The following is a 26,305-nucleotide window of genomic DNA, read 5'->3' on the forward strand; positions in this document are numbered from 1 at the left end:
CAGGGCTAGGACAGCGCTATGTACTCTCACCCCCTTCCTCCTGAGTTGTATTTGAGTTGTAGCCCACTCAGCAGGTGAGAGAAGGAAATTCAAAGTGCCCTGTTGGGAAGGAAGAAATACAGAAGCCTTTGCTTTCAGACAGCATAATCACGTGTATGGAAAACCTCATGCAATCTACAAAAATGATAATAATAATCAAGCTACTGGGACTACCAAGCAGTTGCACCAAGGCTTCAGGACGCAAGGACAAGATGCAAAGATTAATTTTATATTTCTGTATCGCTTCTCGGCCTTTTGGCTAAGATCAAGTGTAATTTTATATTTCTGTATACTCCCAACAATTTACCAGATATTAAAAATTCAAAAACAAGGGCACCTGGGTGGCTCAGTCGGTCGAGCATCCAGCTTTGGCTCAGACCGTGGTCTCGCAGTTCGTGGGTTCGAACCCCACATCAGGCTTTGTGCGGACAGCATGGAGCCTGCTTGGGATTCTCTGTCCCTCTCTCTCTGCACCTCCCTCACCCATGCTCTCTCTCTCTCAAAAAGAAACATTAAAAAAAATTTTTTAAATAAAAAAATTCAAAACAATACCATTTGACAGAATGAAAATGAAATTTGATAAAAAAGTGGAAACACCTACCCTGAGAACTGTAACACATTGCTGAGAAAGTGAAGGAGGCCCAAACAGATGGCGGGATATACCATGTTCATGGGCCAGAAGACTTGATATTGCTAAGATCTCAAATCTCCCTAAATTTTCTGTAGTCCTGACCAAGAAGCTGCAGGCTTTTTTACAGAAATTGACAAAATTATTTTAAAATTCATGGGGCGCCTGGGTGGCGCAGTCGGTTAAGCGTCCGACTTCAGCCAGGTCACGATCTCGCGGTCCGTGAGTTCGAGCCCCGCGTCAGGCTCTGGGCTGATGGCTCGGAGCCTGGAGCCTGTTTCCGATTCTGTGTCTCCCTCTCTCTCTGCCCCTCCCCCGTTCATGCTCTGTCTCTCTCTGTCCCAAAAATAAATAAAAAAGGTTGAAAAAAAAAATTTAAAATTCATATAGAATTGCAAAAGACATAACATAGCAAACACAACTTTAAAAAAGAAAAACTAGGGGCACCTGGGTGGCTCAGTCGGTTAAGCGTCCAACTGCGGCTCAGGTCATGATCTCACGGTTTGTGAGTTCGAGCCCCACACTGGGCTCTGTGCTGACGGCTCAAAGCCTGGAACCTGCTCTGGATTCTGTCTCCCTTTCTCTCTGCCCCTGCCCCGCTCACACTCTGTCTCTGTCTCCCTCAAAAATAAATAAACATTTTAAAAAAGTTAAAAAAAAAAAAAAGAAAAACTAAGTTGGAGATCTAACACTATCTGATTTTAAGACTTATTATAAAGTGACAGGAACCAAAGCAGTGTGGTTTTAATGTAAAAGTAAGACATGAGATCAATGGAACATAACAAAGAATCCAGAAATAGACACACTTTACAGACACAAAACTGATTTTCAACAAAAGAGCAAAGGCAATTCAGTGAAGAAAGGCTACTCTTCAAAACAGTAGGCTGGGGGTGCCTGGATGGCTCAGTTGGTTAAGCCAGCGACTTCAGCTCAGGTCATGATCCCATCGTTTGTGGGTTCGAGCCCCGCATTGGGCTCTGTGCTGACAGCTCAGAGCCTGGAGCCTGCTTCAGATTCTCTGTCCCCCTCCCTTTCTGCCCCTCCCCCCGCTCATACTCTGTCTCTCTCTGTCTCTCAGAAATAAATAAATGTTAACAAAAATTTTTAAAAATAAAATAGCTAAATAAAACATTGGTGCTGGAGCCACTGGAAATGCACACCCAAAACACAGATGGAAGGACTGAGCTCAGAGCAGATCATAGACTTACAGGTAAGAGCTGAAACTACAAAGCTTCTAGAGGAAGACACCTCCGGGACCTTGGGTTCAGCAAAGATTTCTCACCTACGGCAACAAAAGCATGATCCATGAAGGAATAAATTGATAAATTGGAGTCTGCTCTTCAAAAGACACTATTCAGGGAATGAAAAGGGAAGGCACGGACTGGGAGAAAATATTTGTGAACCATATGGCTGACAAGATTTGATCCAGAATATAAAACACTCTTGGGGCGCCTGGTGGCTCAGTCGGTGAAGCGACTGCTCCGGCTCAGGTCACGATCTCGAGGTTCGTGGGCTCGAGCCCCGCGTCGGGCTCTGTGCTGACAGCTCGGAGCCTGGAGCCTGTTTCGGGTTCCGTGTCCCCCTCTCTCTCTCTGCCCCTCCCACGATCCACTCTGTGTCTCTCTCTCGAAAATAAATAAGCATTAAAAATTTCTTTTTGATTTAAAACACTCTTAAAACTTAATAATAAGAAACAACCCAACAAAAAGAGGGCAGTTGAGCAGACACCCCCAAGGGGAACGTGTGGATGGTGGACGATGACATGCAGGGATGGTGAACCCACCAGTGAACCAGCGAGACGCCGACGGTCATGGAAAACCACAGCACGCTGTGACAATGGCTACGATCGGGAAGACTGAGCATACTGATCGTCAGCGAGGACGGGGAGGGACAAACCTCCGGCCGCTCGGCTGGGGGCGTAGCACGGACCACGCTCTGGCAGTTAGACACAGGCCACCGTGTGAGCCGGCCCCGGGTGTGAGTGGATAAACGCCCCGTGGCGGGTTCTCCCCGTCAGTTAACGGGCACGAATGCGCGCAGCGATGTGGATGGGCCTGAAATAATTACGCAAGGGAACAGCGCCGGAGAGAGCACGTGCCGTCAGCCCACGGGCGTGAAACCCTAGAAAACGCAAACCGGCTCAGAGTGCCGGAGTGTGTGGCTGGCGGCCGCCAGGAGGGAGGGACTGAGGGACGCGTGCGTTGTTTGGCTGTGGAGACGGCCCGTGACGTCTCATCGGAGCTGATGGAAGCACGGGGCGTGGGGGGACGCGGGGCCTGCCCGCGCCCTGACTGTGTCTCTGCGCGCCCAGGTACAGAACGTCAACACGCCTCTGATGAGGAGGCTGGCGCAGCTCCGACTCCATCTGGCGGAAGTGTCTCTGGACCTGCTGGAGCTCATCTGGGCGGAGGCCCTGGCCCGCCAGTTTGAGCAGAGCCCCGTGGAGAAGCTGCTGGTCAGCTACCTGCAGAGCGTCAGTGACTACACCTCCGTCGGCTTGGTAACCGTCCCCGAGCCCAAGGGGCCTCCCCCGCGTGCGGGTCTGCGGGGGCCGTGCTGTGATGGCAGGGCCACCCGGGGGCGGCTGGCGGGACGGGGCCCTGGGCCTGGCGGGCCTGGGGGTCTTGCCGAAGAAAGCCCCCCCCCCCCCCCCCCCCGTCTGACGGTCGGTGGGGGGTCTGCTGGCGGACTGTGCACGAAGCACTGTCCTCCCCAGGGCGTGCGTGTGCTTTGCCTAAGCACGTCGGCATGCTAAAGAGCTCCTCAAAGCTGAATTCGTGTTGTTAAAGAGCAGCTGAATTTGCAAAATACCTGAAGGAAACACATTCTGCCATTTTTAGACACTCTCCTAGATTTCATGTAGTATGAGTCAAATTAATTTGACGTAACTATGGAGACGTGGAAGATAGCCCTGAAACTGAACTTGAGGCAAACTTACATTATTCGTTGGTGAGCCCCACCTCCGGGTTCTGCAGCCAGGCTTCCGTGACCTCCAGACGCCTCAGCCCCGGAGACCCGCCCCCCCCCCAGATGCAAAAGGGAGCGTTTCTCAGAGTGCTCGGATGTTGTCCCTCCCGGGGGCCTGAGACCAGGGACTCCAGGGGCGCGACCCGGGGACCCGGGGACGGGAGGGGGCCGGTGTCTCCCAGGGCCGGGCGAAAGTAACCACAGGCGCTTTGTGCTCCCGAAGAAATGGTTCACCCTGAAGCGGACTCTGGCCCACGTGGTGCTGGCGCAGCTGGGGGCCCTGCACTCGCCACGCACCGGCTTCGCGGAGCTCCGCGCCCGGCAGCTGGGCCTGGCGGGGAGGGCCCTGCGCCTGCTGGCCGTGCAGGCGGACCCCGTGCGCCCCACCGTCTACTGGGAAGAGGGCCTCTCGGTACGCGCTCCTGCCCTCGGCTCGCCCGCAGACCCCTCACCCGCGCGCGAGAACAAACCGTGTATCTAAGACTCCCCTACTCTCTCAGTAAGAACCGGGATGACAAACAGGCCTCGAATTGTCCCTGGTTGAGAAGGTGGTGTGGCCTGGGGCGCCTGGGTGACTCAGCCGGTTAAGCCTCTGACTCTTGATTTCGGCTCGGGTCATGATCTCACGGTCTGTGAGTTCGAGCCGCGTGTCAGGCTCCAGGCCGACGGCACGCAGCCTGCTCGGGATTCTCTGGCTCCCTCTCTCTGCCCCTCCCCACCCCTCAAAATAAATAAATAAACATTAAAAAAAAAAAAAGGAGGGTGGTGTGGCCTGAGCGAGGGAGAAAAAGGCAAGAAGTGGTCTGTCCGGTGTGACCAGCCGGCGGGAGAGAAACACAGACCGCTGGGGACAGACTGGAGAGGAGGGGGGGCAAACACACGGGTGGTCCGAGGGCAGGACGTCCCCGGCAGCGGCCCGCGGTTCCTGGTGTTCCCCGCACCTCAGCAGCTCTCCAGCGAGTCCAGGGTGCGCCCAAGTGCGGGTGCAAAACCCCCGCTCACGTGCAGCAGGGGACCCGAGCCCCTTCCTCCCTCCCACCACCCACACTGCCTCGTGGAGCCGACACAACGGCTTGTGCCCCCGCACTGGCCGCGTCGTGCACGCAGGCCCACACCCTTCTCTAGGGCCCCCTGCCAGGCTGCCCCGCAGGCCGGGTGCCCCTGGGGAGCACCCCACCCCCGAAGAGACCCTGCTGACGCTGCTGCAGGGCTCCAGGCCACCGTCCAAGGTGCCTCGTACATACCCCTTCTTCCATCTGGAAGGCACCTGCCCAAAGGCGAGGGCAGGCTCATCCCCACAGACCCTGCTCTTCTAGGAAGACCCCCAGCCCCAAGCGGCTGAGCTGGCCGACAGGGGCGCCTTCTCCACAGGCAGGTGCTGAGCCGAGCGGCCATAAGCCTCTGGAGACCATTCTGGAGGACGACGCCTGCGAGGACCGCTACAGGGACCAGGGGCCCTCCAGGGCCGCCTCCCAGGAGCACGGCAGGAAGGGCTGGGATCTGCAGGTACGGCCCCTCCCACGCGCCCCGCGACGCCCCGCCCGCGGCCCCGGCCTGAGCCTGTGTCCCTGCAGAGAAAGATGAAGCTGGCCCAGCGGTACCTGGCCCAGGCGTCCGAGGTGCTGCTGCAGTGCGTGCGGGTGGCCCTGGGCGGCTGCCTCCCGGACATCGCGGCGGCCGCCAGCCTGGAGATGGTGGAGTGCAGCGGCACCCTGGACCCTGTGGCCACCTGCCAGTTCCTGGCGCTGTCTCAGGTGGGGCTCTGTGCCCCTTCCTCCGGGCCCTTCTTGGCCACCTGGGGAGGGAGCGGCCCCGGAGCACCCGGCGCTCCCTCCCGCCGGCGCCCGGCCGGCCTCTGTCTTGAGAGCGGCGCTCAGCCGGAAGAGGGCGCTTCCGGCCACCGGAAGCAGTAGGGAAGGCCGCCCCCCCCCCCCCCAGGTTCCCTGAGCCGCAGCCCCTGTTACCGACATCCCCGGTGGCCGGGCAAGCCTCGTGCTCTTGAGGCTCAGAGCAAAGGGGTGGGCGGGTGCCGGGAGCGCGGTGGCGGGGGGGGGGGGGGCCGGGAGCAGCACGGCATCCCAAGAAGCCGGTAGCAGGAGCGGCCGTGCAGCCCCGTCCACCCTCGCGCGTGGGCGCCACCGGCCCAGGGCAGGGCTCAGGCCCCCGGGCCTCTCCTGTCTGGTTCAGAGCTGCTCGGCCTCAGAGATGATGCGGGACGTGCTGTTCACGGCCACGGACGACACCAGCAGCTCCCAGCTGGCGGCCCTGCTGCGGCTGGAGCACCAGCTGAAGCGGAAGGGGAGGACGTCCACCAACTTGTTCGCGAGCGTGAGGCAGAGGCTGGCGGTCGTTTCCAAGGTGAGCGAGCCCCCCCGAGCCGTCCCCGTTCTCACAGCTGTGCTGCGTCGCTCTGCTGTGGCCAGCCCGGCTGGGGAGGATTCGGGCCGGGTCCAAATCCTGGCTCCCCTCTTGTCGGCGCGCGGTTCTGGGGTGCCACTCACCCTCTGTGACCTCCCGTTCCTCGAGGGCCTCGTGGGGATGAGGGCCCGCCGCCTCGGTGACCCTGCATCCCAGGCCCGCGGCAGAGGGCGGGAGCGACAGGGCCCCCGAGGGTCCTCCTTCAGCCGCCGTGGAACGCTGCAGTCACCACACCTCCTCGTGCTGGGACGAGCAGCTGTGAAGAGGGGTATTTGAAGGAGCGGGACTCGGTGAAAACCTAGCAAGTCGGAAAGCAGCCTGGAGCCCCCTGGCTGGTCCCTCTCCCCTCCTTCCCTGTTGCTTCTGTGCACCTGTGTGGGTCTGACCTCGTTCCCTCCCTCCACGGCTTCCTGTCTCCCTCCGTCCCCTGTCTTGCTTGCGGTGAGGCGTCCTGTGCTCCATGGGAAGTTGAGGGGCGCCCCTGGTCTCTTCCCACCAGATGCCAGTAGCTCCCCTTCCATTCGTGACACCCCGAACTGTCCCCAGAACCGCCCCCTGCTGAGAGCCAGGGCCTTAGCGCCCGTGCTGGAAAGCCTCCCTCCTCCTGAGGAGCACTGCAGGCCCCAGGAGGTGCAGGGACCGCAGGCCGGTCCACAGGCAGGCCGTTCCCCACAGCCCAGCTGCCCACCTTTGGAGGACACGTCCGTGTGTGTCACTGTGGCTGGGGTGATGGTGACCCAGCGCTAACTTCAGAGGAAACCTGAGGGACCATGTACATCAATCAGTGCATGTGCAGGGCTGAGGACAGAGCCAGACGCAGGGGGCGCAGGAGCTCGGTCCAAGACGAGACCCAGTCCGAGGTGGGATGAGGTCCAAAGTGGAACAGGGTCCATGGTGGGGTGGGGTCCGAGGCAGGATGGGGTCCAAGACAGGATGGGGTCCGTGGGGACAGGGTCTGAGGCGGGACGGGGTCCGTGGTAGGATGGGGTCCGAGGCGGCCATCTCTGTCACGGGTGTTGTGTCAACTCCTCCTCCTGTTGCGAGGATCCTTGTGGGAGACCTGCACTGACTCTGGTCACAGACTCGGGGGTCGGCTGCACCTGGGGGTGGGGCGCAGAGCACAGCCAGGCTACCGCAGCGGCCACAGCAGGAGCCAGGTCAGTGGTACCAAACGCTGTCTTTAAAGGCCCAGCTGTGGACACACTGAGAGCAGGCTGAGCTCCAGCTCCCGAGAGGGGACTCTGTCCCCGTCTGTCCCTGCATCACTGCCGGCCCTCTGGGACATGTGGCAGGCTCGAATACTCCAAGTGCCTCGAATACTCCAAAGGCAAACGTTTAGTGATAGGAAATAAAATTTGACTGCGTAAGACAGTAATTCTAACATCTTGTGGAGCTGAAATTATTTTGTGGAATTAATAGGCAAGACAGTAAAACAAAGAGCAGGAAGGATTAGATGAAGGATTAGATGATGCCGAGGGTCTGTCACTCCTTGGGAAAGGTAAAGTTACATCTTTATTAGACTCTAATGAGCCAAAGGTGAATGTCTTAGTTCCCAGGGTAACCACTAAAGTAATGTGCGACTAAGTTAATAAAAAGGAAAAAATCAAATAATAGTATTTTATTATCCCAGAGACAGGCAGAAAGAGCGGGGGAGGTGAGGGAATATAAAAGCATATGGTCCCAGTGGGGAAAAGGCAGAGCAAAGTAGACAGAAACCCAACGGGTTTGTGGTCGTAGTAAGTATAACAAGCCGAAGACCAAGACTGTCAGAGTGGATGAAAAGAAAAACAAAGTCCAATTACGTGCTGCTTAAAAGGGGTACGTTTTACACACAAGGACCCGGAAATATTGAGCGGAAAAGATGAGAGAGAGCATCTACATCATGAAGTTACTACCGACATGAAAGCCGGGTGACCCGGAATCAGTCAACAGGGAATCACAATCCTAAACCTTCACATACGACGACGGAGATTCAAATACCCAAAGCAGAAGGGATAGGAATAGAGGAGCCCTGGACAGGCCCACGTCTGGCGGAGGACCCACGGCCACGTGGACGGCTGGACGGAGCGTGTACCAGAAGGGACCAGAGCCGGGCCGTGGCAAAGCTGAACACACCAACAGAGCGAGATCCTCCCATTTGTTTTCCAACCACAGTGAGACTGAATTAGAAATGATGCAGCTGAAAGATACTGTTGCTTTGAGAGCATCATCATCGGTTAGTCAAAGAAGGAATCACAATGAAATTTAGAAAGTGTTTTAAACCGAGTTAGAGAATGAAAACACTATATGTCAAAACCTATGAGACTTGTCTAAAGCAGGGCTTAGAGGAAAAATACAGCCTTGACTAGAGGGAGAAAAATCTTAAAAACGGTAACTAAGATTTCGATTTCTAGAGGCTGGAACAAAAACACCTAAGAAAAATAGAAAATAAAAAATTAGAAATACAGCAACAGAAATAGCGAAATTTGAAAACAAACATACAATAGAGGAAACCAACACTGATCAAAGGGCTCCAAAGAGAAGATTTTGATAAAGTTGATGAACATTTAGGAAGACCCAATAAAGAAAAAAAAAAAGGAAAAAAAAACCCAGAAAGATTCCAATACCAGTACCAGAAAGACATCATAGAGACCCTTTGGACATCACAAGGCTCGTAAGGGAATATTCTCTTTAACCTTACTCCAGTTATCTTGACGATTGGGATGGAATAGACAAATTTCTCAAAAAATACAACGTATAAGCTGACAGAACAGAAAATCTGAATAATTTATTAGCTGTTAAAGAAATTGAATCCTTTATTAAAAACATCCCCACAAAGAAAATCCCAGACCCAGTCGGCTTCACCAGTAAATTCTGCCAAACGGTGAAGGTACAGATAACCTCCCCAACGCTCCTAGAGAATAGGAATACTTCCTCTTTCTTTTAAGGTCTGCTAAGTCTCCATACTGGAAACCTAGTGGTGGTGGTACAAGGAAGGAAAATCTCTCTCATCGGCAGACACGAGACACTGGCCAGCCAGATCCTGGTCGTGCGTCAGCGTCAAACGGCCACGTTCCCCGTGGCTTCATATTAAAAACATGAACGTAATTCACCATATTGACAGAACTTGATAAAGGACGTCCTTTAAACCCCGAGCAAACCTCAGCCTATCTGCTGAAGGGTTGAAAGATTTTCTCCAGCCAGGAGTGGCGGAGCCCCGGAGGCCGTCAGCGCTTCTGTTCCGCATCGTCCAGTGAGGCCAGAGGTGAAAGGAGGGGTGAAGGAACAACAGTCAGCACAGAGGCCGGGAGCCCAGCCCGATGCGCCCATTTCGCAGGTCGTTAGAGAAGCGTCAGCTGCACTCCGCGTGCCAGGTGCAAACAAGCAGAAAAGGAAAATACCTGAGTGACACTGTCTTCAGTAGCAGCAAAACAATCAGTACCTGGGGGAAATCGGACACGAGATACCCCTGGCCTCTCCCCTGAAAACTACAAACCATCTGAGAGAAATCCGAGAAGATGCGCACAGAGGAGGTGGGCTGTGTGTGGGCGGAAGGCTCCGTGCCATTCCGACGACCGTCTGCTCTCTGTGGACAAAGGGACAGGTGTGTGTGCTTTCCTCCTTGGGCTGACTCTGGCTGTGTTCCCCCGAGTTCGTGGTCAGTATCGCTTTCTAAGAAAGTGGCCCGTGGTTGACGATGAGCCAAAACCACTTGACAGGTGATCCCGCACCCGCCCTCTGTGGAGCTCATTCCCATGTACCTGACCTGTCACTGGGCGGACAGGAGTCTCCAGGAATGGCTCCCAGAGAGAGGGGTGCCCAGCACTGACCTGTCCTGATTCTCCTGGGCGGCCTTGTGAGCCTAAATGCCAAGTCACCCCAGGAAGGCGTCCTATGGGCCATGAATCTGCAGTTGCCACAGAAGCCTCATCAGACTCCCAGCAGGCGTTTACCTTTTTAAGAACTGACGATCCAATTCTAAAATTTGTGCAGAAATGCCCACTTGCTATACAAGGTATCAGGACCTTGTTATTGACGCGATCAGCATGTTATTGACACATGGGAAATATATACACATACAGAGACAATGACCAGTGGCACAGAAGAAAAGTCTGGAAATGGACCCATCCACATAACGTCCAACATATGTCAAGGGTGACCCCGAGGGGCGAGGGGCACCATGGTGCAGATCTCGGTGACGGGACCGAGGAGGGCACCTGTCGCGATGAGCCCTGGGTGCTGCGTCGAAGTGTCGAATCACCACATTGTACACCCGAGACTAGCATAGCAGCACATGTGTACTTTAATACAAACTTAAACACAAGCGAGCCCGAGAAAAGGCCCCCGAGCTCACATCCCGTGGTACTGGGGATGTGCTCCCGTCAGTGAGAAAAAGACACTCCCGCGGGAAAGAATGACAAGAGTGGAATTTCACAAAAGATACCCAAATGGTCGATAGACATTTTTAATGGCCCCCAACTTCATTAGTTATTAGCGGAATGCAAAGAGGCCTGCATTCAGATGCTGCCAGACCCCCAGAGGCGCTAAAATGGACAGGTTCAGCAGGACCCGGGTCACACGGGTGGGGTGGGCCTGCATCCACGCAGCAGCCCCTCTGGCGTCGGGGTCCGTGCTCAGCTGCACCTGTGTCCCTGGCCTGCACCCCCGTGGAATGCCCCCGCGTGGTCCCCAGGGAGCACATGCCCAGGGCCCGACCCGCAGCTTCCCAGGTGGCCCAAACGGGACTGCCACTGCCACTGCCACTGCCGGGAGAGGACGGAGGCTGTTGGCGGGCTCACTGCGCTCTCCAAGAAGCCAGTCTGGTCCCCAGCAGGGGGCGCTCCGCGCCAGACGCCCTGGCTCCACCTCTGGGCGGGTGGGTGTGGCTGGGTCATGCTTCTGCTTTGTGCCTGCTCCGCCTGTAGCTGGGACATGAATGCAGATACCATCGGTGCTCAGGCGTGAGTGCAGACACCCGTCGGTGCTCGCCACCCCGAGGCTGGTTTCAGTAGCAAGTGGGGACCCGTGCTTGTGGGCCGGTTCCTCGGGACGGCTGCGGAGCGGGATGCGCCTCGGAGCCGGGGAGGGTGAGGGGGTGGGCTCGGGACGGGGTGCGCGCCCCAGCCAGATGCGCCTCGGAGCAGGTGCCCTGGGAGCAGGGTGCGCGGAGGGCAGGGGCACGCGTGTGACCACGCCTTGTGGCGTTCAGGGGACCGGGCGGAGGAACAGAGGGAAGGCACTAGGTTGCGGGTGGATCTTCCGTTTGTTACTTGTTTGGGTTCTTACGCCTGCATGTGTAGGGCAGGTCAAGTTTGCGACGCAGGCCAAGAGGATGCAAGCTGGGTGGATCCCAGTGAAGTCCGCGTGTGCCCTCTGCCCCCTTGTGGCGGCCGCGAGTCCTGCAGGGGTCGCGCCCCAGGCCGGCCTGGGCAGACCCCAGCCAGAGGCCTGGCACGAAGCGTCTGAGCACAGCTCAGGGACTGTGCCAGCATCTGGCGTGGTCCGTTGATTCCTGTCTGTCACACGCAGGCTTGGCAAAATCTCTGGGTCACTGAGCAGCATTTTAACCACCTGAATGAAATGCCTCCTACTTTTCGGATTCTCTTTCTGCAGCACGGGCGGGACAGGTAAGTCCTTCTTGTCCCTGTTCTGGGGACGTTGGCCACCCTGTTAAGAAGTCTAGCGGAGCAGCGTGGACACGGCACTGTCACTGGGGGCGGGGGGGGGGGGGGAGGTTGTCACCATGCGGGGCACGTTATGGGTGCACCGAAGGCCCTGGCTGGACAGACACAGGCCAGCAGGTGCTCCAGGCTGAGAGGGGGTGGGTGCGGCATCCCACCAGGCTGGCATGACAGGGGGACACGATGCCCGTGCACCTGCAGAGCAGAGAGAAGTCAGACAGCTCACGGCGACAACTGTGCCCAGATGGGTCTGTTTCAATTCTGTGTCTTGACTTGGCCAAGGCATTCGTGGGGAGGGGGCCCCACCAGGGTGTGTGTGGTCCGCTGAACGGGCTCCCCGAGGGCCCCACGAGCTGGGCTCTGACCCTGCCCCGTGTCCTGGCAACAGGACCCATCTGTATGGCGCTGCCTACGAGAGACCCAGGTCGGTCCCTGCGGCCAAAGGGAAGATGCCCCAAGCGGGCGGTGAGTTCCGTTGCAGGAGGCGGTCCTCAAACACGGTCCTCAGCAGGGGGGCAGGTGGACCTGCCTTTCTCCACCGGGGGGGGGGGGGGGCCTGAAGGGGGGGGAGGCTTGCTGGGTGGGGCTCGTTGAGCCCATGAGAGACGGGAACTCGGGCAGAGACGTGTGTTTCCCAGGGCCGGACCCCAGCCTCGGCTGCCCTCGGGGCTGGTGATGCTCAAAGTCCCTGGGTGGCCCTCACTCGGCTCCACAATCTCTTCTCCCAGGAATCACTACTTCCCCCTTTCTTCCTTACACCTCAGGCACATAATTCCACTTCCTGTTTCACTGAAAACTAAGGAAGGCTGTAGACTGGGGGACACCCGCCTGAGCCCCCACTCTGACAGCCACCATGAGTGCCCGTGTGTATCGACTCCCAGTGTTCATGCACAGCCCCCGCTCTGTCTGTCCTCGGCCCCTCAGACTATGGGGGGGGGGGGGGGACAGCGGCAGTGTCGGTCTCCACAGGCTTCTGCAAGGTGGCACGGGTGGCCGTGAACCCAGCCACCTTCTCCTGCCTATTGGCCGATGCCCAGCAGTTCCGGGAGCTGACCCAGGTAGAGGTGACCAATGAGGACATGGCCCTGAACTCAAGCACGGTGAGACCCCGAACCCAGCTGCCTGGGCTGCTCCATCACGCAGGTGGGACCAGGACCCCGGCCCGGCTGCAGTGAGGTGAAGGAGGGGTGCTGGGTGAGCGGCAACGGTCATCCGGACCCCAGGCGTTGCCGGACGCCCAGGTCGGGGTCCCGGCAGGATGGCCGATGCTTTTCGACTCCTTGAGCGAGCCTGGTGCAGGTGCCTCCATGATGTGAGCAGAGGAACCAGTGGGGCTGGGGGCGCCAGGGCGGGCCCCAGAGGAGCGGGCGGCTGGGACCGGCAAGGAGTCTGGGGTCCGGTGGAGCCCGGTGCCTGGGGCGGGCCGGTGGGGTGCAAGGAGCCTGCTGTGCAGCTGAGCCGCGCCCCTGGCCGCCAAGCTTTTTTCTGGAAGGGCGGGTCCTGCAGTGTCTTCCTCACTCTGTGCGCTAACTGGGCTGGGATTTTATGAGGCCCCCTGAGATGCCTCTGATCACGGCCTGATGTTTGGGCTGAGTCAGGAATTGGAAAACGCGCCTCCTGAGAGGGAAGGGCACTCTCTGCGGAAGTTTGGGGAAGTCCTGGCGTCCATGGAGGGGTACCTGAGGCCGCTGTTTGCAGTGCTCGGCAGCCCTGAGGCCAGGTACCTGTCGCGGGCTGATTGCGGAAGTGTTTGCTGTCTGAGCAGCTCCCGGCACGAGGGTGGAGGCCACGGGGTGGGGGGGTGGGGGGGGTGGGGGGGGGGACAGGGCAGTGCTAGCTAGATGTCGTGGTCCGGGTGGGGGCGGGTTTCGAGCACAAAGTCCAGGACTCTCCTCGGGACAGGGAAGGGAATCACCATCTCTCTGTCCCCAGAAGTGATGCCCGAAGGTGCTGGGGGCGGTCAGGAATAGGGGGCTGGGGGCCAGGTTGGCCAAGACGGGGGCTCAGCCTGCAAGCCAGCTCTGACCCCAGCCTCCCCGAAGCCCAGCATGAGCTGAGTGGCCGGCGGTGGGCTGGGTGGGCGTCATTCCCACGTGGAGGTTCGGGTCTCTGCCGTGAAGTTGATGAGCTTTGCTCTGCCCTAAATCAGACCGTGCTGAATTCAGACGGGAAAGGTCAAAGGGCCCCTCAAATCCAGAATGCCCGACTCGGGGCCTCTGTCTCAGGGAAAAAGTCCCGACTCTGCTGAAAATCTTTTCTGGGGGAACATCCCCACCACTCAGGTCCCCTCCGCCCCATGCCCTTGCAGTGCCTGGTGCCCGTACAGGGTGGGAGTGGGACACGTGGCCCGGGGTCCTGAACCCCTTTGACTTATTCTTGGTAGGGAAGGCAGAGGCCTTGGGCCGCCTTTGTTTCTGTCTGTGCCCAGTTATCCCTGCCCCCATCTCCGTGAGACCGGCCCCCAAAAGTGACACTCCCTGCCCTGATGTGAAACGGTCCAGGGAGATGTTCTTTACGTCCTTAGTACGTGTGATTTTCGTGTGTTTTTAAAAACCTGAGGACGTGCCTTTGGCCTCCAGAACACAGGTGCCCACCGTCGTCACGGATTCAGGGAGACCAAAGGGCAAAGACAAGGAAAGGAAAGTGTCCCTGCCCCGGGGTGAGTGAGAGCGCGCCGGAGGGGAAGCTGGGTTGGGGGAGCCCAGGTGGGTCAGAAATAGGCGTCCCCTGAGGGTCTCCCAGGGTGCTGAGCGCCCACAGGGCGTGAGAAAGTCCCCTCAGGGGTCTGTGCGCCCCATGTACCAGAGCCCGGAGCGGGGGCTTCCTGCACCCGCAGACCCGCCCCGCCTGGGGGAGCTGGTGGCCCGCGGGGTGGCATACTGCCCGTCACCCTCGGGAGCGGGCGCCCCAGATGACACGAGGGCGCGACCAGCTTCTGCACAGGGACCTGCTGGCTCCTGAGTGAAGGACGACGCGTGCTGGTCTGGCCGCCCCTGGGGAGGGGGCGCCCAGCGCCTGAGCTCCGGGGGCTTCCCGGTCGTCTGCACGCGGTCAGGACAGCCCCTCCGGTTTCCCACTCGATGGGCCTGAAAACGTGGGAAATGCGCTCGCGCCGCCCTCCCAGCCCCGCGGCCGGAGCGGAGTGTGGCCACGAGGCGTCCATCTCCCACCCGGCGCCTGCGGTCGGATCCATCGCTCTCGTTCGAAGGCATTTTCATCTGTGTCCTTTCTGGGGCCCACGCGGGGTCATCGGGCGGGAGGGAAAGGAGCGCGCCCGCCTCGGGTGCTCTGACCCAGCAGGTGCTCTGACCCGGAAGCCCCGCTGGCGCCCCCTCCCCACGCGGCGCTGCCACCGCGCACCCACCTGCACGCACTCACGGCTCCGCAGCCGGACGACAGATGAGGGTGGGGGGTGCGTGCGGCTGCGGGGCAGGGGGTGGTGCTTCCCGCTCCAGCTGAGGGGCCGGGGTCGGCCCACCCGCGGTCACCTTGGTCCGCCGGGATTCGGACTTGAGATCCCCAGACGCAGCCCTCGCTCACCGCAGTGATTTGTCTCCCTTCGTGCGTACGGTAAATTCGACCGAGGGGTCCAGTGGCCTCACCCTTACTACCATTTACGCCTGTCGGAAAGGACAGGGTTTCTCTAACTGGCCAAGCAGGGCCCACGTGATCCTCCGAGGGTTCCGTGGTCACGTGGAGGAGCTGCCACATCACGGGTGCAAGGCTTCGTCCTCTGAGAGGTGGCTCCCCGGTTAGGAGTCGTGGATTCCAGGACCTGCTCCGGGAGGCAGGCCCTCAGACCCGCGGAGGCCCGGCCATCCTGTGACCCAGGCTGCGTCCGGCTCGGAGCCGTGACCCAGCTGTGCCGTCCTTCCCCCGGACGCCCCCCGCGCGTCCTGCCGCCCCCCCTGCCCCCCTCCCGTCACAGGCTGAGCCGAGCTCAGACTTCTTCCTGTGTCTCCGGCCGATCGGCATCAGCGGTGACGGGCAGGCCCGCCCAGGGGTCTGCGCGTCCTCGGGAGCTCGTCTCCTGCGGCCTCCGTAGCTGGTGCTGCCCTGTCCACAGCTGAGCCCGAGGCTGCGAACGACACCATCCTCATTGCGGACAGGCATCTTCTGGAGCTGCCGCTGGAAGGTCTCTCCGTGTTTGAGGAAGGGGTGGACTCCGTGGCCCGAGAGTTTTCCCTGCAGGTGCTGTGGAGCCGCCTCCGTCGAGAGGAGACAGGTGAGAGGTGTCCTGGGCCACAGTTAACTTCAAAACGGGACCAGGTTACCTTCACGTGGACTCCTGGCAGACGGTCATCATGGGCCGTGGCAGCGCTTTTCTAGGCACGCGTGGGTTCGAGGTATCGCAGAACCGCTGGTGTGTGCCAGGCGTCTGTGAGTCGCGCCGAAGGGGGCACTGAGCGTCGGCCGTGGCCTGGCACGCTTGGGTTTGAAAGGCAGGGACGGCAGCCAGCAGCCGGTGACGGGCTAGTCACGGACCAGGTGGCGAAAGGTGATGACCGGAGGTTCGGGGGCCGGGACGTGGGCCTGGGGGCAGCTGCGGACTCCGGCTGACCGTGGCCTGTCCGCGGGCGCCTTTCACGCAGGTGCGCCGGGTATGGGAAGGCCCTCCCTCCGTGCCGTCCCCGGCAGACATGCTGCACTTCAGTGAGTAGGAAGGGAAGCTGAGAACAAATAGTTTGCACCTTCACCTGCATCCCGGATGGAGCGGCAAGGGCCACCTCTGCCCTTCCAACTGAAAGCAGGGGAAAGGCGACGTAGAGGGAGCAGCGGCTTTGCGACGCCAGAGAGCGGGCACGGAGCCTGAGCCCCGAGAGGGAGCCACGGGGGACGCGGGGCCCAATGCGCCACGGCCCGAGCCCTGGGAGGGGAGTCCTGGGACCAGGGACCGCCGGTGTCCCCCCAGAATCGGACAAAGACTGTAACCCCGTGTGTCCAGAAGTTTCCAGAAGCCCCCAACATGAGAAGCGGAGCGGAGACTCCAGGGAAGGCGGTCAGACTGACGAGCCCCCCGGCGGCATTTTAACGGCATCCAAGGCAGAGCAGCCCCTCGTAAGATGGAGGCAGGAGGTCACAGACAGATGGGAGGAGGCCGTGCTGCTGCCTCTAAGGACGGGGCGGCGCCCGAGCCCAGGCTGGACAAGGTGGAGCCCGTTGTGCGCAGCCCCAGGAGGAAGCAGTCCCGGGCAAATCGTCCGCCAGAAGGACTCCTCTGCACAAGTGTGAGAACCACGTGTGTGTTGCTTTAAGTCCCTCCATTGTGGTCACTTGTTACAGCGGCAACGGTTCTCACCGTGGAGTGACAGAAACACTGGCTAAATGGGAGGTGAGCCTTTCTAACGCTTTGCCGAGGGGTGACAAGCAGAAGTGTCCAACGGCCCAGGCTGGAGGCAGGTTCTCTGTGTGGTGAGTGCTCCCAGTACACGTCTACGGACAACCACAGAAGAAGGGAATCGGCGTATAGAGTCCACGCTGGTGAAGAGGGAAGACGAACGAGAGAAATGACGCAGCCGTGGGGCTGCGAGAGCCGGTGACGGGGAAGCACGCACAGATAGTGGGACAAACACAAACCAAACAGTGGGGCGACGGGACTTATTCCATCTAGATCGTAAGTAAATACACAAACGGGCCACACGCCTGCCCACTGAGTGACGGCGTGGACAAGAGGACGTTGCACACACAGGTGCCGTGTGTACAAGAGACGTGGCTAAGCCAAAGGACACCCCGCGTCAGAAAGAGATCGTCAGGGTGACCGGAAGGGACAGCTGCCCACTGCCGCGTGGAACAGGCTCCACAGCCAGAGGTGCTCTGGGGTGGGGTCGTCACACAGCGGCAACGGTTGATAGCCTCAAAATATGGGGAGCAGCACCCGGAACCATCCCAGACGCTGGCCGACGCCAGCGTGGTCAGCACGGAGACCACTACCAAAAGGTGGCTTTCTTGAATCCCCATTTGGAAATTTAAAACCGCACCCCCTTGGGGCGCCTGGGTGGCGCAGTTGGTTAAGCGTCCGACTTCAGCCAGGTCACGATCTCGCGGTCCGTGAGTTCGAGCCCCGCGTCAGGCTCTGGGCTGACGGCTCGGAGCCTGGAGCCTGTTTCCGATTCTGTGTCTCCCTCTCTCTCTGACCCTCCCCCGTTCATGCTCTGTCTCTCTCTGTCCCAAAAATAAATAAAAAATGTTGAAAAAAAAAAAAAATTTAAAACCGCACCCCTGCGTATCTCGTGGGACTCAGGAGAAGTGATCACAGGAAGGCCCCAGACTGCTAGTCTCTGGAAGTGTGGAAGTTGAGCGTGGAATTTATGGCGTTGGAGCAAAAACACAAAATCCTCAAGGCAGAGGAGGGGGGGCCGCAAGCACATGAGCAGACATCAGCAAAGAGACAAAAGTTTTTAAAAACTCGTAAAATAGACACATTCCAGTGAGAATGGTCAAGAAAAATGTGGATGGGGCACAAATGCACAACGTGAGGAGTGAAAAGAGACTCCGACCCTACAGATGCATCAGAGATCCGAAAGATGGTAAGACGACGCTACGAGTGACCTTACGAAGTACGTTCAAGCGCGCGGCTGAAGCAGGCCAAGTCCTGGAAAACACAGCTCGTGGACTCAAGGAGGAAAACTCCGCGTGCTCTCATAACCAACAAAGAGGGGAGATTAGTGGACCTACATCTGCTGTTGAAACCGACCGGGTAGTCTTTCCAGAAACAGCTGATGTCAATCTTAACAAATCTCCCTGAGAATTGGGAAAAAGGGCCACCCCTCCAGCCTCTGTTGGCCCCACACCTCCAAACTGCCAAGAACGGCACGAGAGAGAAAAATATGATTTTCATCACCCATTCTGACCTTGAAAGTTATAAGCGTCATTAAATTAGACCAAGGGAAAACGAACTTAATAAGCATCTTAGTCACTGCAGAGAGACAGCATTTCTTAAAATGAATGCATTCGTAATAGAAATTCTTAGCAAACCGGCTGGGAATGAACACCACTCGCCCTGGCGGAGGGTCCATCCGGGTCCCCAGCAAACCGCCTTCTTGATGGCACAGCACATAGGACGCGGCCAGAGCCCTGCTCTTGCACCCGTTCCCTCCTGGAATGTGAGTGCACCCACAGGAATAAGAGACATGAGGGCCGACAGAGAGGAAGTCACCTGTCACTATTTCCAGAACTTGCAAAAGAATCCACAAGCCAGCAGAGCAGTGAGGTGGAAATGCCCGTGCAGGAGGCAGGGAGCCAGCAGGGTCTGGCCCCGCAACAGGGCCGCTGCAGCAGGCACACTGGCGGGTGCCCCGCGTGGTGTGTGAATGGCCAGCCAGGTGGGCCGGGGGCTTCTCTGGTGACTGTTCCTTTCTCGAGGTCTCCTGGCTCGGGCCTTTGCCAGTCCCGCGAGCCTTTACATGGGAGAAATTGCTGCTTTCACAACTTCAGAAAAATTAAAATCAATCGTTGTCACTACTTCTTGGGTTTTTTTTTTATTGAGATGAAATTTACAGAATGTAAAATGAACCCCCTTAAAGTGAACAGTTCAGGGGCGTTTAGTGCGTTCGTACTGCCTCGTGCCTCCACCTCTACTGGCTCCAAACACCTTCTTTTCTTGTCCGCAGCCGACGGGGCCGTGAAGAAGGAGGGCAAAGGCAGACAGTTCAGGAAGAGAAATCCAGCTAAGAAGGGACACAAGGTGGGCAGAGGAGGCCTTGCCGGCCACAGGCAGAGGGCCCAGGGAGCCCGGGGTCTGCCTGCGGGCCACGGGGCCCCTAAAGACCCTTGTCTGTGGAGCAGGACGCTGTGCCCCGGCTCATCCCCCCCGACTGCATCGTGGTCGACCCCGACAACTTCAAGTGTATCCTTTATCTGCCCCACCGCCCGGGACACCCAAGCCTGCGGGCTGTTGCTCCTTAACCCAGACCCAGTCATCGTGGACCCCTACGAGGAGGCCCGGGTCATAGGCAAGTGCCTCTCACGGGCCCTCGACGTGCACACACAGGCCACAACCCCCCCGTGGACTCTGGCGCAGCGTGGCGCGGGCTCAGCTCTGCGGCCTCTGCTCTCGGCCGCCTCCCGTTACCCCGACCACGCAGGGGGAGTGGGGCCCTGGGGCCCGGACGCGCACCTGTGCTCTGCGGCCCTTCCTGGCCATCACAGCCAAGTCAGGACGTCAGTTGTACGACGAATGAGCCCCTGACGCGAGGTCCGGTGACCCTCAGGGCCCGAAACGTGGCTTGGTGCCATCCCCTGTGGCTTTAAGTGTTTAGTTCCTTGGGTTTTTCTTTTGCTAAGCTGGTTTTCAAAACCTCTTTAGGAGAGATTTAGGGAAGGGAAGGAGCGCTGACATTTCCACAAGCGATAGATGTCGACTCCACCATGTCCCCCTCTGTGCGCACCAGGTCCACCACAGCCACACGAGGGCCACGCTAGGTGCGCACCAAGGGACACGCCAAGGCCACGCCGCGGTCACACCGGGGCCTGCTGCTGCCTGTAGCCCCTCAGGGTTCCACGTGTGAGACAAGCTCCTGTGTCTCGTCCCCATTCAATTTGTGTTGCAGACATGCTGACTCCTGTCTCCGTAACCCGGGAAATTTTGGAAAGATTCCGAGACTCGTTCACTGCTCTGTGGGTGGGACATCTGGGAAACATGCACTTCCCGAGGTCGGTGTCTGTTGTCTGGAGACACCGTCCCCCATCGAGCCGGTTTATGTGACCCACCAGAGGGGTGCTCCCCACACTCGGGGGTGGGGGTGGGGGTGGGGGCGGTGGGACCACTGGCTTCCGTCTCCCCCTGGCCCCTCGCTTCTCCCTGTTTCCCTCAGCCTCCCCCCAACCCTGAACCCCCATTTTATCCCGGGAACCACACTCCCACCCCACCCCCAGAGGCTCCTGTGGTCCGGCCTTTGGTCATCACGCGGTGGGCTCCTGGTCCTCAAGGTGCCTGGATGGCGGGGGGGGGGGGGGGGGGGGGGGGGGGGGGGTCATTGTCTTTGTCCCACTTTACAGATGAGGACCTGGCACCCAAGGGTGTACTTCTGCCCAAGGTGCAGGGTGTGCCCCAGGCTTTGGCACTTGGTTGAGGGAAGGCAGGGGAGAACGTGCTGGGGGCAGGGGGAGGGGGTGCTGGGTGGGGCTGTGGGTGGGCGGGGCCTGCGGGGGGAGGGGCGGGGCTGCAGTGGGATTGTGCCCTGGGGCCTGCTGGGGCGGGTCTTCCGGCAGATGCGCAAAGGCGTTAGTGGGCGTGGCCTGTGGGGAGGCGTGGGGGGGGCAGGGCCTCCTGGAGTGGTGCAGAGCGCTGGCTGGGAACAGGGATGCTCACCTGGGGTCCTCTCAGAGACCTGGGAGAGGTTGGCCATTAGGGAAGTGTCCTTCCAGCACTTTCCAGAGCCGCTGCACAGTGAAAGGAGGGTTCATTCCAGGGACGGGATGTAGCTTCTCAGGAGAACCACATGGGTAGAACCCAGGGTTGAGGGCAACAGGGGGCACCAGGAGGGTGGACATTATTAGTTCTGCCTGAGCGGAGGGGTGGGACAGGGAGCAAGGAGCACAGGACGGGCTTTGCTTTAGAAACACGTCCCGAGAGTTTCTCCTGCCCGCAGCTGCAGCCCTAAGGCCTCAGGACAGATCCGGTCCTGGCTGCCACAGCCAGGACCCCCTGGGACGCCCTGGGATACCTGCTGCCTGCCCGGCTCCATCCACCGGGCCACCCTCCTTCCCTTTACAGCCAGGCTGAGTGGGAGCAGCTCCTGGGCAGCTGCAGTGGCTTCTTCTTCTACGGGATGGAGAGCTTCCTGTCCCACATAGTGGTGGAAAGGTTGGCTGCCACGAACCTACAAGGTGAGACAGCCCCTCGGCGCCCCCAAGCCTGACTGTCTGCCAGGACAACAGGAACCAGCACAGACACGGAGCAAGGCCCCCGCGTCTCCATCAGGCGTCGACTGTCTGATGAAGGGCTCCGAGGGCTGGGGCCTCCCTAGAAGCACGGCAGAGCTGTGGGGGAAGCCCCTCCTGCCCTCACCCCCCTCCTGCCAGTTCTGAGTTCTGGACCTGGCAGGCCCAGCCAGAGTTAGGGCCTGGGTGGGTCATCCCCCGGGGCTGTGCCTGCAGAGTCCAGGAGGGCTGGGGTGGGCATTTCCGCGGAACATGCTGATCACGCCCCCACCACTCCTTCTAGTGTAACTGTGGGCACCCTGGGCCTTGTGTTCCCTCTGGCTGTCCCCTGAGGGCTTCTGAGTGGTGGTCTGGCTCGCCCTGGAGTCGCCTTTTCCTCAGCGGGTGGCTGGATGACTGGCCGCCCTACACAGTCGCTAGGAGAGCCCTTTCAAGGATCCCTCGGAGACGCCCTCAAACTGACCCGCTGATGGCAGCACGTGGACACTCGTCCCGTGGTCAGGGCACCTGAACACCGCCCCCCTCTGCCGCACACGGTCACCTGGTACCTGTCTCCTTCCCAGCCCCCTGGAGATGGGGGTGAGGCCAACACACCGCCCCATCCCAGAAGCCTGTCACCCGGCAGAGTCCTCGCCCCAAAGGGCAGCAGAAACAAGGCCTCTCAAGCTTAACTCCAAGCCTTCTCAGACGAGATGGTGTGCGAAGTCACCGTGCGCGCGTGGGGCCGACGGCACCCTTGGTGCCCCCCGCCCCATTCCCGACCAAGGCTTGTCCTCACGCATGGGAGGTCCCGCCTGCCCCTGGGGCAGCCCCCCTGAACCGCCCTCAGCCAGGCCACCGTAGCAAGTGGGGAGTCCACCTCTGTCCCGTGTGGCCCCCTGCACATCCATAGCTAAGTGTCACACTTCAGGCACTGGCACCTGTTTCATGGGCCCACGGGGCCAGGGTGACCGACTCTCACCATGTGTGTCCAAATACCCCCCCCGGCCCCCCCTTCCCCCAGCAAGACCGGGGCCAAGAGCCTCTGCTGAGCAGGGGGGCCAGGCCATGGCCCAGAGGGTGCCTCCCAGCCCCCCTGCCGCCCAGCCCAACCCCGCTGGCACCAGGAGCCTGTGAAGGGTGTGGGGTTCCCGAAGCAAATGCTGTGCCCGCGGGCTCAGGTGGCCGGGGGGCCTTGGAAGAGGGCCCGTGGACGTCAAGCCCCAGCCGGGCGAGGCCACTGGCCTCCTCCACCTGGGCGTGCGGCGGCTGAGCTCTGCCCTCCTGGGTCCCGCAGGGTGCCAGATGATGGTCCTGCTGGACCTGACGAGGTCCTACGAGAGCATGCAGCGGCACACAGAGCACTCAGACAGCAAGAGGTGCCCGATGTCCCCCCCCCCCCCGCCCCCGCCCCGTGCCAGCAGCCCCGCCTCCACATCCCTGACTGGGGGGCTCGTGGTGGGGGCCGGGGGGCGTGGGGGGAAGACAGAGCCCCACGAGGGAGCCGGGACTCCGCAGTCTGCCCCGACCCCTTCCCTGGAAGAGTCTGGCGGGGGCGTTGTGGAGGCGGGAGGGCAGCCCCAACGCAGACCCCGAGGACAGAGGGCGGCGGCTGGGAGGGTGCCCTGGCTTCAGGGCTCCCCACAGGGCCGGGGGGGCCGCCGAGGTGGCGCAGCAGGGTCCCCGCCTCACGACGGATGCCGCGACTCCTGGCTCCACTGCCATGCTGGGAGTGGTCCGGAAGGATCTGGCAGCACTCTGGAGGCTTCTTGTTAGATGACATTTAATCTGCCCAGGCGGGCAGGGTGGGGGGTGGGAATGCGTTCTCGATTCTTCCAAGAACTTGGAGAGCTGTCCATCGAAGGACACATGCCCAACTTGGTGCTATTCGGGCTGTGCACTGGGGACGGGTTCAGGCGGTCACACTGGATCCTGGTCCCCGCAGTGTGGCCCAGCTGTCCCTGGAGAGGCCCGTCGAGACTGCCGTCCTTCTGAGTCTGGTGGGGGTCAGGAGCATCCTGGCAAACCAGTGGCCGACCTTCCTGCAGGACAATGCGCTGCGGGCCAGCGTCCTGTGGGAAAGTGAGTGGGCGCGGCCGTCCCCTCCCCGGGAGCCTGCCGGCGGGGTCCCTGGCCAGCCTGAGGATGTTTCTTTCCTAGATCTGTTGACAGCTGGCAGGCCCATCGGGAGGGCCGCCCATCTCCTCCGGCAGACGGGAGCTGGGGACACGAACAACCATGGTAACGGAAGCTGTTCCACATCCCCGCTCGTCCTCTGCCGTGCAGGGCCACCTCCCGGCCTGTGTCCCCGCCCCTCGTCTCTGCCAGTGTCCCTGCAGCTCCACAGCCCCGTGTCCCTGCCCGCAGCCCCGCAGCCCCGCAGGCTAGGGTGTCTGCCTCCTGTCTCTGCACAGGCTGACAGCAGCCTCAGGGACGCCTGGCGTCCTAAATCCTTAAGGGAGGCACCCTGGCTGTTAGAACTGCCCGTCTGTCTTTAGAACCGTCCAAGTCACATAAGTTCTGAAAGCCCAGGTGTGCTCCCTGGGAGCGGGGACCCCGGGACTTTGTTCTTCAGAGCAGACAGACACCCCTTCACACCTTCACGTAAGGTGCTGGGGCTGAAAATAAATACGACACCAGCCATAGCTCGAGCAGAGCAGCGCGTTAAAGGAACAGTCTGCCGTAACTAAGAGAGGTTTATCCCAGGGTGACTTACCACGAAGTCTTCAGACAAACAGCACAAAGGGTTACGTGGTCCCCGGTGCCCGGAACACAGTGCCAAACGATAAGCGCGGCTTCAATGGATGGAGGAGGGAGGGAGGGCCTGGCGTCAGCAGGTGCACGAAGGTCGATGGCATCTAGAAAGAGCCGGTGGTGGAGGAGCTGCTGACTTGCGCTGGGGGCGGCAGGAGAGGAAGCCGTGGCTCCTGCGTGCTCCGTGGTCCCGCGCTGATGGGCAGTGAAAGGAAGGGACAGCACCGTGATTGTCAATGCACACCCTGCCCCCAGTTAGCGGTGGCGGCCAGCTGGTGGCAGGAGGAGGCCCCGAGCTACTGGAAGCTTCTGGACGCCTCACACTCAGAGTGGGGAGGTGGTGCGGAGGGGACGGGGGGTGGGGACACTTGGTGTCCCGGGTGTGGGCGTGCGGCAGGGCCCGTGTTCAGGGCTACGTCTGGAGGCAGGGTCGGGAGCACCCCCGCCCCCCGCGTGCGTGAGCCTCTCTCGGGCCCCGGGCGTCCTGCCCCCAGTGAGCTGTGCCGTCCTCAGATGAGTCTCCGTGGGCCTCCAAGGACCAGCTGCCGTCCTTCCAGCCACAGCTGCACGGCTCCGAGCGGCTCCCCGTCGCCCTCAACTCGGTCCTGTATGGGCTGCCACACCTGGCCATTGGGTGACTCCAGAGGACACGGACCTCGATGGCCCCTCTGAGGACCCACCGCCCACCCCTCCCCACCCTATCCGTAGGCGCCCCTCCTCCAGCGGCCTTGTCCCCGAGTCCCAGTTCTGCGCAGGGTCACGCCAGGGCCTCCCGGTCCGGCTGCCTCTGGGGCTGCCTCCGTTCCCCCCCCCCCCCCACCACGTGCACCGGACCCTCGTGGAGGGGAGGGGATGCCTCTGGGGGCTCCGCAGGGCGGGTGGGGCGAGGGGTGCATCAGGGCTGGCCCCACAGCTGCCCGACCCCCAGATCCCTCCCCTGCCCCGGGCGTTCCCAATAGTCCCGTGGTGGGGGGGGCCGCCTGGACGCGGGCCTAGGGGCTGGGACAAAGGGTGGCCTCCACCTCCCACGGGTGTCAGCAGCAGGCGGGCCCTTTGGAAGACAGCCTCCCTGGGGTGAGGCTCACGGTCCCAGATGCCCACCCTGGCCGCCACGCCCTGGCTCCTGGAAGTTTATGTGCTTTAGTAAAAACGACTAAATCACTGTGGTGTGGCATCTGTGGTGTGGTTTCTGTGACCCCGGGCACGCAGCTTGGCTCAAGTCCCTGGAGGGGCGCTCGGTCTGGCACCATGCTGTGGCGGGGTCCAGCCAATGTTTGCTGAGTGAATGCATGAATGAATGAAGTCAAGCCCGGAGGAGGCCAGCAGGAGGTGCCCGTGGACGTGCCCTTGAGGCCGGGCCCCCAGGAGGCACCCGGAGGCTCTGTGTGGGGCAACCACATGTGCGCTGGAGTTCCCCAGCATGGGACACACAGCCACATCACCTCCCCCAAAGCTGGACTTCCAGCCCCCCCTCCCCCCTGCCCCCGTGGCAGCACCACACGCAAGGACAGCCCCGGGAGAAGCCACTGTCCCAGGGTTGGACACCCGGCCAGAGTTGAGGGTGGCAGGAAGACCGGTGCCGTCCTGGCCCACGGGGAGCTTCGGGCAGGAGGCTGAGTGGCTAGGACCCGTGTCCCAGGGGTCTCCCAGGCTGCGGCCAAGGGGTAAGGGAGAGCCAGCTCCACGTGTCTCTGGGGTGAAGCCAACCCCGGTAGAGGGTCCGTAGGCGGGGCGGAGGGGGAGGGTCAAATCTCCCCAGGCACTGCGTCCTGGCCAGCAGCCCCTCGGACATCTGCCAAGGCCAGGCCACAGAGTGTCTTTGTCCCCAGGAGCCCGGCAGCAAGGCCCGGGCACGCTGGCCCTGGGGGCCACTGAGAACGCCCTCTCCAGGCCTCTGAACACTGGCTCTGGGGCCACCTGGGAGCCAGAGGCAGCCACCCAAAGGCCAGAGGATGCCAGGTCTCAGGCCAAGTGACCA

At 60.5% G+C, this 26,305-nt stretch overlaps 1 protein-coding gene across 3 annotated transcripts in view; it reads left to right on the plus strand.

Annotated features, from left to right (window-relative positions):
- CFAP46 (cilia and flagella associated protein 46) overlaps positions 1 to 25,501 on the plus strand; it is a 95,386-nt gene extending 69,885 nt beyond the window's left edge. For 2 of the 3 annotated variants that reach the window (XM_078435035.2, XM_078435036.2), the window contains 14 exons: positions 2,979 to 3,167; positions 3,858 to 4,046; positions 5,006 to 5,140; positions 5,209 to 5,388; positions 5,822 to 5,992; positions 11,561 to 11,658; positions 12,101 to 12,177; positions 12,682 to 12,812; positions 13,311 to 13,432; positions 14,292 to 14,371; positions 15,779 to 15,937; positions 19,323 to 19,396; positions 19,498 to 19,558; positions 19,629 to 20,243. In XM_078435035.2, the coding sequence (XP_078291161.2) occupies positions 2,979 to 3,167; positions 3,858 to 4,046; positions 5,006 to 5,140; positions 5,209 to 5,388; positions 5,822 to 5,992; positions 11,561 to 11,658; positions 12,101 to 12,177; positions 12,682 to 12,812; positions 13,311 to 13,432; positions 14,292 to 14,371; positions 15,779 to 15,937; positions 19,323 to 19,396; positions 19,498 to 19,558; positions 19,629 to 19,900 (1,938 nt within the window). In that variant the 3' untranslated portion in view covers positions 19,901 to 20,243. The other variant, XM_078435037.2, reaches the window with a different exon arrangement.
- The last annotated feature ends 804 nt before the right edge of the window (positions 25,502 to 26,305 follow it).

The sequence above is a fragment of the Panthera onca genome, chromosome D2 (genome assembly GCF_046562875.1).
Source record: "Panthera onca isolate mPanOnc1 chromosome D2, mPanOnc1 haplotype 2, whole genome shotgun sequence".
NCBI lineage: Eukaryota > Metazoa > Chordata > Mammalia > Carnivora > Felidae > Panthera > Panthera onca.